The 12462-nt window shown below is 45.2% G+C and overlaps 1 protein-coding gene across 1 annotated transcript in view; it reads right to left on the reverse strand.

Annotated features, from left to right (window-relative positions):
* Positions 1-6169: 6169 nt before the first annotated feature.
* Positions 6170-12462, reverse strand: part of LMO3 (LIM domain only 3) — a 109961-nt gene continuing 103668 nt past the window's right edge. Inside the window, exon 4 of the mRNA XM_015409594.1 lies at positions 6170-6473. Coding sequence (XP_015265080.1) covers positions 6368-6473 — 106 coding nt within the window. The 3' untranslated portion in view covers positions 6170-6367. The remainder of the gene's footprint in view (positions 6474-12462) is intronic.

A 12462-nucleotide genomic window follows, 5' to 3' on the forward strand; every position in this document is an offset into this window, starting at 1 on the left:
TTCCTTCAGGTGGGGGGGGGGGGGGCCGAGGGCGGGGATTGGTTTTGCGGTGCAGAGGGAGCTTTGGAGAGCAGCCAGGCTGGCCACTGCCAGCCTGGGGCTCTGGTGAGGCCAGCAGGCTGGTGGGGAGTGCTTTCATGGTGGGGAGGGGGCTTCAGAGAGTATCCAGGCTTTCGGGGCGGGGGGTGACAGAGAGGCTGGCAGGCTTGTGGGTACTGCTTTTGGGGTGGTAGGGGGAGCTTTGGAGAGCATCCAGGCTGGTGGCTGCTTTCAGCGCTGTCTCTCTGTCCCTCTGTGTGTGTCTCTTTCTGTCCCTCTTTCTCTCTCTTTGTTCCTCTGTCTCTCTCTGACCCTCTGTGTGTGTCTCTCTGTTTCTCTCTGTTCCTCTGTGTATCTCTCTGTGTGTGTGTCTGTCTTTCTGTCCCTTTCTCTGTCCCTCTTTTTTTTTCTTAACTCATGGAATTCACTGTCACAGGAGGTGGTGGCAGCTACAAGTACATAAGAACATAAGAGACGCCAATGTTGGATCAGACCAAAGGCCCATCCCGTCCAACACTCTGTGTCACACAGTGGCCAGAAATACCAGGTGCCATCAGGAGGTCCACCAGTGGGGCCAGGACATTAGAAGCCCTCCCACTGTTGACCCAAGCACCAAGAAGACAGAGCATCACTTGCCCCAGAGCCCCTATCACCATTGTCTCTGTGGAATGCCATTGAGTTCCAAGTGGTAACCGGGTAATTAATACCACCTATACAATATCCTGCCTTGCCCTGAATGGCCCAGGCTAGCCTGATCTTTTTAGATCTTGGAAGCTAAGCAGGGTTGGAAGACCACCAAGGAAGTCCAGAGTTGGTATACAGAGGCAGGCGATGACAAACCAACTCTGAATGTCTTTTGCCTTGAAAAACCATACGGGGTCGCCGTAAGTAGGCTGCGACTTGATGGTACTTTCCACCACCACCATAGGCTGTCCAGTCAGTAACCCAGTGTGACACACTTGCAAGGGATTTTGAGGGATGAAACTGCTCACCTCTCCTCTGACCTGAAGTTTTAGCGGACTGCAAGTTGGGTCATGAACCATCCCTTCCCACGTTGACTTGAATGTTATGTGAACATTAAGGGAGTTATGGGACAGTAGTGAATGGTGTGTGAGTGTATATGAATATAGTTGTAGATCACCGAAATGGTTGCATCTTTAATTTCGTTGTACTATGTACAATGAAAATAAAGTATATTATTATTATTATTATTGAATCCATTTCAACCAGTCTTTTCTTCAGATGTTGGCTGCTTGGAATTCAGGCACTGGTCCTCAAGAACCATCAGAAAAAGCTAGGCGGTGTGGGTCATCCATGTTTGATTGAAAAATGCCAAGGTATTTCAAGACAGACAAGTGCGGCATGCAGAGAAGGACTAGTAACTGATGGTGTCTGCCACCAAGGGACTCTGTAATCACGTAGTTAAGCCAAATATTGCAAACTCTTCTCTTACCCAGATTTTCAGGGGGATGGCTAGGTTCAAGTATGTAGCAGGAGGGCTACAGCCAATCACCACCTTTTAAGTGGCTTTCTCCCCAGCTTCCGGTTATTTGAATAATTCTTTCAGCAGATCAGAGAAGCTCTGCCAGGAAAAGGGGGAACAAAGGACATACCTGGAAATGAGTGCTGGCATTCTATGTAAAGAAATGAAAAAGCAATATTAGAAGAAGAAGAAGAAGAAGAGATTGGATTTATACCCCGCCCTTCACTCGGGAGTCTCAGAGCTGTTCCTCTTTCATCACATTTCGCTGCACCCGTTACTTCTGTTTTTACTCTACCCATACCCATTCCACTGTTGCTCGCTGAACATTTTTCTCCTTTGCTCACTGTTCTTTGTCACAAGCACCTGTGAGCAGCAGATGATCTCCTAACAATAGAATGGGAATCAGACAAGCTTGCAGTACACTTTTGAGTTAGCACTGCTTGAGTATGTGTTCTACACCTTTACAGAAGAGGAGAATGGATCCTGAAAAGAACTGGGAGTTTAACCTGATTTATATGATACATCTTATCATGTTCCTGACTGGTGACATGTTGAGAATTGATCACTGCAAACAATGATATGCATTATAATAGTGTAAAGGGTTTTTCAAAGGTATCTTTCCATCACAATGGTCTTCCTCATTCTTGGAGTTCTAGAGATTCCAAATCATTGCTAACTGCCTACAGGAAGTTGTAGAAGCCATTATTTTGAAGAACCATTGATATCCAGCCATGATTTCTTCATTCTTTAAGCATCAATTCAGAACTCTCTGGCCAAGAAATACTAAAAGCCTCTTTGCCGAGAGCCGAAAGCAAATGTTCTAATTGCCACAGGCCAAAAAGATCAAGTGAAATCATCACAGAATTCTCAAGGTGCCAAGCTACCAACTTTACATACCAAATGTACATGGTAACTCGCATCAATGAATGAGAAAACAAATATTTCCATGATTACTGTTTCATCTCAGCTTGACATAAGTATGCCAATCCATGGGGATTTTGGAAAGTGTCTCATTTTATAATGCAGGGATACAGTGATACAAGGTTTATTAACTAAGCAGTTAGGAAGGACCATGTAAGGTGGAATTAGCAGAAGAGCGGGGTCAGGGTTACAGGATTTGAGCACAGACCAAGTCAACGGTACCTTAATGAGTTAGAGTTGGATTTCATTTCATTTCCAGCCATGATCCAAATACTAACCTTTGCACATTCCCCGTTCTTAGCACTATGAGCTCAGGTGTGGCATTTATTAAAAAGACCCTTAAGAACAGCCGATAGATCAGACCAAGGGTCTATCTGATCCAGCTGCAAGCCAGATGGCTCCAGAACACCCACAAGTAGGGCATGAAGGTAACAGCCCTCTTAATTGTCCCCAGACTCTGGTAGTCTGAATGCTTCCTCTGTACATTGAAGCTAAATTTAGCTATCATGGTTCTCATGCCATACTTTTCATAATATCATATGTACTGGTATGCCTATACATCATTACATTTGTTATCATGCTATTTTAAAGGAAAATCTTGATCTTGTCCGGTTGCTAACAAGAATGAATCCTTTGTCTTCCACTACCACTGCTTTTGTAGTTTCCCAGTCACTTATATATGGTAGCAGTAGATGGGAGGGGCCGTGGCACAGTGGTAGATCATCTGCTTGGCATGCAGAAGGTCCCAGGTTCAATCCCCGGCATCTCCGGTTAAACGATCTGGCAGTAGCTGATGTGAAAGACCTTTGCCTGAGACCTTGGAGAGGTGCTGCCAGTCTGAGCAGATGACTTTGATGGACCAAAGATACAGTAGCAGGCAGTTTCATGTGTTCATGGATGGAGAAATGATAGGGCACTGAGGCCAGCTGATCTTTCTGGCAGAGCTCTACAGAGCAGAGTACAAGTAGGACTGCCACCAGCATATCCCAAGGTGAGGCAGCTGGGCCCAGGGCTTCTAGAGGGGTACACTGCTGCCATCAGGCCCGTAGCCACGGTGGGGCATTTGGGGGCAGAGCCCTACCACCTACAAGCCCTGCCCCACCCCGGGAAGATGCCAGACCCACCCCACTCCCGGTGTATCAGTATAAATGCTGGGGAGGCTGGGGAAGGAAAGAGAAGCTCCCATGCCTCTTCTGGTCAGTTTCACTCCCACTGATCAGCGCTGGAGGGGAGTGAAACTGACCAGAAGCATGGCCTGCAAAGGCCATGCCTCCCCCATGTCCTTCTCAACAGGAGCAATGGGCGTGCCGATCCCCCTCCCCACCCCCAGGGATATCCTGGCTATGGGCCTGGCTGCCATGCCCATCAACTCACTTTTAAGTCCACCCATCCTTCTGGCCACATGGTTACCCAGCACTGTTGGGAGCTGGAGGGGAGTGAAACTGACCAGAAGCATGGCCTGCAAAGGCCATGCCTCCCCCATGTCCTTCTCAACAGGAGCAATGGGCATGCCGATCCCCCTCCCCACCCCATCAGGGACATCCTGGCTACGGGCCTGGCTGCCAGGCCCATCAACTCACGTTTAAGTCCTCCCTCCACCCATCCTGCTGGCCACATGGTTACCCAGCACTGTTGGGAGAAGGGCATATAGTTGATAGCTCACAAGCTGGTAGCTGGGTGAGAGAAAGGGGCATAAAGGCTGGTGGTAGAAGGGGGGCAGATGGTGAGCAACCTGGGCACTCTGTGCCAGGGACCATCCCAACCCGAGAACCAACCCTAAGTGTAGGCTTCTGAGTTCAAGGGCTAGGTTTCTTGTAACAGACGAGACCAAAGACTCCTGCATGAAGCAGTAGCTGACAAGATAAAATAACCAACAAAAGGATCACTCAGGCTAGGAAAACCTTGTTGTATGGCCACCAAAGTGGGTGAAAGGAATGTAGAACTGGCCAGGCAGTAACAAGAATGGCAGAGAGTATTAAAGCAGATTCTGGTAAGGTGTCTATGTGGAAGCACAAGAGACAGGTGTCCTCTTCCCTGTGTTGGATTTATTGGCATCAATAAATAAAAACCGAGAAGCACCAGCTTGAGATATTGCCATCCAATCCTTAGATTTTATTTATTTTAAAACTGCCCCACCCACCCAACAACTTGGAATTAAGAATTGGCCAGGCAGTAACAAGAATGGCAGAGAATATTAAAGCAGATTCTGGTAAGATGTCTATGTGAAAGCACAGGAGACAGGTGTCCGCTTTCCTGTGTACCAGTGTTGGATTTATTGGCATCAATAAATAAAAACCGAGAAGCACCAGCTTGAGATATTGCCATCCAATCCTTAGATTTTATTTATTTTAAAACTGCCCCACCCACCCAACAACTTGGAATTAAGAACAATAAATTAAGAAACAAAGAATACAATATCCAGTTAAATTTTTTGATTAAAACATCTACAGTGTAAATGACGCTAAAACCTCTGCACTATTTCTTTTCAAGGGGGCGGGAGTCTTCGTTTCCCTTCCCCCTCAAACACCAGGCCAAATTATTATTATTATTTTTATAAAGGCCATACAATGTTTCAAAAAGCTTGTGTGGCTCTGGATAAGTCTCCAGCTTGAAGCCATTTCCCTAGTAGTGGGGCAGCCCCTAGGGAAGGCCTCTCTGTCAGCCCCAAATTGGTACACAGATGGTAGCCTCTAGAGGGCGCTGTTGCGCAATCATAGAGACTTTGCAAACTGAAGGGAAGGAGGCAATCTCTTAGGTATGCCGGACCCAAACCTCATAAAAGTTTAGGCAAGACATTGATTTTTTTTCTTTTCTTTTCTTTTTTTAAATAATATTTCTGTACAGGAGCAGAAATCACTATCCTACATTAAAATAACTTCCGAAATATACATTTAAATATATTACATGACACCCAAAGGCACTGATTTGCATTGGGACTCTGCTCCCCATTCCCAGCTATATTGGAAACAAGCAATTTGGGGGGAGGGGGAGAGGGAGGAGTCTACACAACACAATAGCCCCAAAAATCAATGCCTGCTCCATAAAGCCGAAAATGCCGATCAATAAAGTTGATCCGGTCATGTGGATCCCAAGTTCCGTGGTAAAACAAATACTCGTTGATGAATTGGGTCGGAGGTGGAAGCTTGCAGGGTTGTCTACTGAGAAACCCGGAATGTCGGTCAGCGATGGTCGCTGCCTACAATTAGAACCCAAAGTTAAGCACCAAAGCCCAAATGTTATGTTTTCATTGCAGAGTTCAGCAATGGTCTTAAATATATCCTGTCGACATCGATGGGGTTTAGGAATGCTTAACTTTGTCTGGATTGAATCCAAAAAGTCTAACTGTCGAGATCATCTGAGAAGCTTCTTCAGTAGAGAATGATGGATGGCGTTGGCTCTGAATGTTTTCCCCCCTTTTTACTAGAAAGATAACAGCTCTTTCAAAATAGCTGGTAGATACAGAAAGCATAAATATACAATAAGTTTAAGACACCGATTGTACTAAATGCAACAATACAAATAAGCAAACGGAAAACACAAATGGTAACACAATAAAACTGTATTACATTTGTGCTTCAAATATTACAATACATTATATACATTAGTCCAAAATAAGCATCTCATGCCAAATGACACAAAAAAGGGGGGGGGGGAAGCAAAACCCCAAACAACAAGCCAAAAGGAAAAGAATCCCCGAACTCCAGCAGTATGTACATTATCTTTTTAATAAACATTCAACTGTGAACTGGTGCAATTTCCACGACATACATTTGCAGTCCGCCTCTTATTCCACATGACCATCTTGTCTCCCTATATCTACGCTATTCAGTAGGTTCCGCCATTGTTTCTTATACATGTTGAGCAAAAAAGGAAACAAAAAAAAGAGAAGTAGTGCTTCAATATTCTTTGTGACGAGGAATCAGATCAGCGAACTTGGGGTGCGTAACCTTCTTTCATTAAACCCTCCTCATAGTCTGTCTGGCAGAGAATCATGTTGTTCTTTAGGAAAAATTTGTCTCCCACACAAAATCTGGAAAAGGGGAACAAAAAACACACAAAGCGGTAATTATAATTTACGTCTTGCATCCTGCTTTTCCATATAGCAGACCCCGACATGGGCTGAAAAGGGGCTAATGGTTTTTGATGGAAGAAACCAACCCTATTGTGTACCATTTCGTTTCCTGCATCCTCTCAAATCATATTAAGTTCTTGCACAAGTTGAGGACATAACCTGTGGTCCACAGTCTTCACCTTCATGGGTCAGGGGCCTGGGTTGTGAGGCCCGAAAGGGTTACCATTTATTTTAACTGCTTTTTGAAATTATTTAGCCACATCTCCTGCCACTTTTTGCATGCACACCAAGAAGAATAACAAAATGGTGAAGTAAGGCTGATCAATGCTAAAGAGGATTCCTTTGTGGCAAAGTCAGGGGGCTTCCTGCCCCCATGGCTGTGATGTCATGTTACTTCCTGTCCCGTGTTACCACCTGGGAGTTATGGGTCTGGGAAAGAAGAATGTGTAGAAAGCAGAGGGACTGTAACATTCAGACAAAGTGAACTTCTGGCAAAAAAGGAGGAATAAATGAATGGCACTGACAATTACATGCAAGTTGCACTTTTTATTTTTAATTACTTATATCCTGGCCTTTAACTAAACAAACAAACATACAAAATCCCCTACTTGCTGGGGCAACTAACAGTGAGAATTTTTTTTAAAAAAATACCCATAACAATAACATATAACCTATAACAATAACACTGGTGAAACTCAAGCAGAAATAAAATTATACAGCCAGAAACATTTAACATCAGTGATAACAACAGCAGAGCTAAAATCAAACCAATAGAGAGGGAGGAGGAGAAACGACACTCACCCTAAAGCCTGGGTAAATATAAGTGTACCTGGTACTGGAAAGGCAACAGATTTGGCAGTAGGCAAACATCCTAAGGAAGGGCATTGCAAAGCTGGGGTGCCACAACCAAAAAGGCCATACGCCTAGTTCCTTAAGTAAAGGAAAAGGTTCCCTTGCTCGAAAGCCAGTCGAATCCGACTCTAGGGTTGCGGTGCTCATCTCCGTTTCAAAGCCGAAGAGCCAGCGCTGTCCGAAGATGTTTCCGTGGTCATGTGGCCGGCATGACTAAACACCAAGGCGCACGGAACGCTGTTACCTTCCCACCAAAGTGGTACCTATTTATCTACTTGCAATTTCTTGCTTTCGAACTGCTGGGTTGGCAGGAGCTGGAACTAGAGATGGGAGCTCACTCCGTCATGCGGCACCTGGGTCTCGAACTGCTGAACTACTGACCTTCCACAGCCTGCAGTTCAGCGTCTTAACCACTTGAGCCACCGCAGCTCCTACCTAGTTCCTACTCACCTCCAAAACAATGGATATTATTTTATCTTGGAATAATAATGATGATGATGATGTCATTGTGTGTGGAATAGCCAGGAGATCCTAGGATTGCCTGGCAGCTGTGAGTTCTGGCTCTTGTGTGTGGCAAGCTAGACTTGTTTTTAGGGGCTGAGAGAACTGAGACTGGCCCAAGGTCACCCAGCTGGCTTCATGTGGAGGAGTGGGGAACCAAGCCTGGTTGGTTTTGTAATTCTGGCTAGATAAAAATATTTTTAAAACGAAGTAACTCCTGTGAGAAATGTGGAATGCACTGCACTTGGACGTGCAGCGTACCCAGTATTTTACTGGGCCACCACTGGCCTTCTATGAAGGCAACAGAGGAGAACATTAGGCATCGCCACACCCCTCAATGTCACCCACGTCCTCATCAGTAAACGTCCTGGGCCTCTTTCAGGGTCATGCCAATCACCGCTTTGTCTGCAGATTTAAACAAACTCCACAGCAAGTGGGGCATGAGTACGTGGGGCTGCTTTGACAATGGTTCATTTTTAAAAAATATAAGAGCTCTTTTAAAACACATGTTAGAGGAAAAGGGGGGGGACACACCACAAGGGGTCCCCCCTCTGGCATGCAGAAGAGTGTCACTAATGTATGACTTTTGCATGGGTGGGTGGGGGAATGTCATATTCTGTTTGTGGCGAAGGCTCTCTCTGGGAAAAAAGAGAGAAAAAAAACCCCCACATATTGGATGGAGCTCCTCTCAGCATTCCAATTAAACCAAAGAGAGTAACCCAAATGAACCGCTTAGCACTGATGCGGATAGATGAAAACTAGTTCCCTTCAGCTAATTACCCATTTTACTCTAGAAAGTATTGTTTAATTCGGTAATGGATTACAATGTTCCTTTTTGCCATATAACTTCCAAGCAATGACATCTTGGACACAATTAAGAGCCGAAATAAATGTGCGTGTTGTTTACGGTAGATTTAACAACAGAGTAGCTAGGGGAATAGGCTGTATATGTATTTAATTGTAACAATTTAACCTTCAAATAGCAATGTCTGGTGTAGTTGACCCAGTAAAACTACATATAATTACACACGCTGACCCCCCTGACCTTCAATAGGCATTCCCCCCCCCACCCTCCTTTTTTTATCAGTCAGTTTCTAATGATGTTTGAAGCAGAAATCTGAGGGAATTGTCACAGAGTAAATTGTGTATTGAAAGGAGGCCTTTAATGTTTTGTGAAGTTGTGAGGTTTTAAATGGAGCAGCAGTTGGGACTGATTTACATTTGTAAAGATTGGAATGCTAGACAAACAGCGAACCCATTTATTTTCCAACCGGGTAGCTTTGGAAATTTATCCTTATGCTCACTAAATAGAGTGAGGGAAAATGGCGTAATAAAAAAGTGGATTGAAAGGAATTAGCTCTGCTCCTGAAGGAAAATTGGGCTGTTTATTTGTGGAGACCCCTCCCCCTGGCTCTCCCCCCCACCTCGGGATTAATGCCCACTGACAGCATTTGACTGAAAATACAGATGATGGAACAGTCCCGAAACCCTTAAGTTATTTACGGTCAAACTAGCTCCATATAAACACAAGCGTCCAACTCTGGAGCCCCCTCCCCCCCGCCAGTACTCACATCTTATATTTATATTTCATTATATTCCTCCTGCATCTTAACTGAATAGAGCATATGGAAATAGAGGGTGGCTGGGGGAAAAAAGCAATTCTCTTTCAAGCTATTTTAGCACCTAAGCTTTTTTTTTTTTTTTTTTTTTTGCTTCTCCTCTGCAAGAGAACAAGAAGTCAGACCCAAGAAGTCTTTTACCCAAGATGCTCAATATTTACACCATCCCTCCCCTCTCACAAATGTGTACATCGCTAGCAGTGTGAAATTAAGCTAAAATACAAATTTAAAAAACCAGGATACCCCCCCCCCCAACCAGAACCCTGTGAATTGATTTGGAGATAGAGGATGGTTCTGGGTCCATCTCCATCTCAACAACTATGGTCTATCTCCGTGTTTTTCAAACTAGGAACTGGGAGGTCACCTGGAGGCCACTGAGCGTACTCTAGTGGGCCTTAGACGCCTTTGTAAGGGCAGTCGGGTGCAGAGACTCTCTGCCTGGGGGAAAGGGATGGAATCTGATCCCCCCCCCCTTCTGAAACTTAGGAAGTTTGTACAATTACTGCAACCTACACTCACCTCAGAACACTAGCTAGTAAACACAATGGCTGTAGCTGGAAACCAGTAGTTTAGCCATAGGGCTCTACAAGTCTGAGGGGCATCAAGGAGGCACCAAAAATTGTGAGCCAAACTACAACTGACAGAGTCAATCCCGTGGCCACCAACGCCATTTTAAAAGCATCTGAAGTTCTTTAAAAATGCCGTAAGGACCCAATCTGGATCAGACACATACTGCCACCAGGAGCTCTTATTCCCCCCCCCCGCACCTTTTAAAGGGCCAAAACAGGAATGGGGGTGCTATTTCTATACCTGTCTAATCCCGAAGAAGTTCCGGGGGGGGGGGGGAGGACAAGAGTCCCTGAACCCATGACTGCTGTCACTGTCATGGTTACTTCAACTGAATTGGGTTTCCCTCTCTTTTCCAATGCAACGGATTTCACCAGAGAGAGGGTTTCACTCTTTGTCCATGGACTGTACTAGCCAATGGCAGTTTCCAAATGGAATTCTGGAAGTTCAGATGGAGAACCTCTGGCTAGCTCCCTTCCTTCTCCACAATAATTTTGTTGCCAGTGTTGCCGTGACAGATGAGGCATCGTCTCCTTTGTTCATTCTACCTTCCCTACGCCTCCCATGAAGAGCCAGGCCTACTACTGCATGAGGCAAAGGACGCTTTTCTCCCACTGGACAGGCACAGTAATGCAAACCCATTCAAGGAGAAAGAAGGTTCCTCCGTATTTTGGCTTTTGTGATGACAACTGCAGTGACCACTGTAGGCCATGTACCAAGGTACCTGGAACATCACCTTTCTGCATTGATGGAGCTCTTCAACAGAGATACCTTTTACATTTTTAAATTGCCCTTCCTCCAAAGAGCTCCAGGTGGCATATATGGTTTGCCCTTTCCTACTTATCTTTAGGGCAAGGCTGTGAATTATAGGTTGCATGTGCCTTGCCCAAGGTTGCCCAGTGAGCGTCACAGCATAGATGAGCTTTAATTCCAAGTCTCCCCAATCCTACACCCAACTCGCTAAACTCTGTCATACTAGCTCACAGGAACCCCTGAACACTAGAGAGCTGGGGAAAGTGTAGAGGAAGGCAACCAAGATGATTAAGGGGTTGGAGCACCTTCCCTATGAGGCAAGACTGAAGAGTCTGGGACTTTTCAGTTTAAAAAGGAGATGACTAGGGGGGGGGGCATGATAGAAGTTTATAAAATTATGCATGGGATGGAGAGAGTTGACAAAGAGAAATTTTTCTCCCTCTCCCAATATACTAGAACTCAAAGACATCCAATGAAACCAATGGACAGCAGGTTCAGGGCAGACAAAAGTAAATAGTACTTTACACAGAGAGTGATTAAAATGTGGAAGTCGCTGCCAGAGGATGGAGTGATGGCCACAGGAATAAACAGCTTTCAAAGGGGATTAGATAGATTCATGGAGGAGAGATCCATCAGTGGCTACTAGCCATGGTGATTGAGGGGAACCTCCACATTCAGAGGCACCAAGCCTCTGAATCCCAGAGCCAGGAGGCAACCTCAAGAAAGGCCACAGCCTCCATGCCCTGTTGTTCGCCTTCCAGAAGAACTGGTTGGCCACTGTGTGAGACAGGATGCTGGATTGGATGGACCATTGGTCTGATCCAGCAGGGCTCTTCTCATGTTCTTATTATCTGGTATGGAAACTCTACACGATGTAGAGGATTACAGCATATGTGCTGGAGGATCCCTCAGATGCACCATCCAAGCCTGTGGGACCTTACCTGCCTCAAATGAGACAAATTAATGGAGAAGAGGTCTGTCAACAGCTCTTAGCCATCTCGGTTAAACAGAAACTATGGCAAAGGCAGTATGAGATTAAATATCTGTTGGGGGGGAGAGGGAGCAATGGAGGACTGTCACTTCTGAGCCCTTCCCTGTGGCATCTCAGTGGCCCCTGTGGGAATCATGATGCTACACCCTTGGTCTGATTCAAAGAGAGTCTTACATTTTTAAAACAATTCATTCTCTAACTTGACCTGCATCTTTGACATGCTAAAAACGGGCCAAGGTAGGCTAGAGAAAAGGCTTCTGGCTTGTCCTTATGCTTTACATACCACTTTTAATATGAAAGGAATTATTTGGTATGGAAGTTCCTTCAGCCATACCACTTTGAATTGTAGGCTGAAAGGACACAGTCTAGAGGAACAGGTTTACCACTTCACCTGCTGTTTCAAAGGCCTGATTCAGACATGCAGAAAAAGGAGGTGGGAATGCAGTGACATACCACTTCTAATATGCAAGGGATTATTTGGTATGCAAGTTCCTTCAGCCATACCGCTTAGATTTGTAGGCTGAAAGGACACAGTCTAGAGGAACAGGTTTACCACTTCACCTGCTGTTTCAAAGGCCTGATTCAGACATGCAGAAAAAGGAGGTGGGAATGCAGTGTTAGAATGGACCCAGCTGAGCTCTGAGAAGCAGCAGGAGACAGAGCT

The sequence above is a fragment of the Gekko japonicus genome, unplaced genomic scaffold (assembly GCF_001447785.1).
Source record: "Gekko japonicus isolate JY-2015 unplaced genomic scaffold, Gekko_japonicus_V1.1 scaffold2187, whole genome shotgun sequence".
Classification (NCBI taxonomy): Eukaryota; Metazoa; Chordata; class Lepidosauria; order Squamata; family Gekkonidae; genus Gekko; species Gekko japonicus.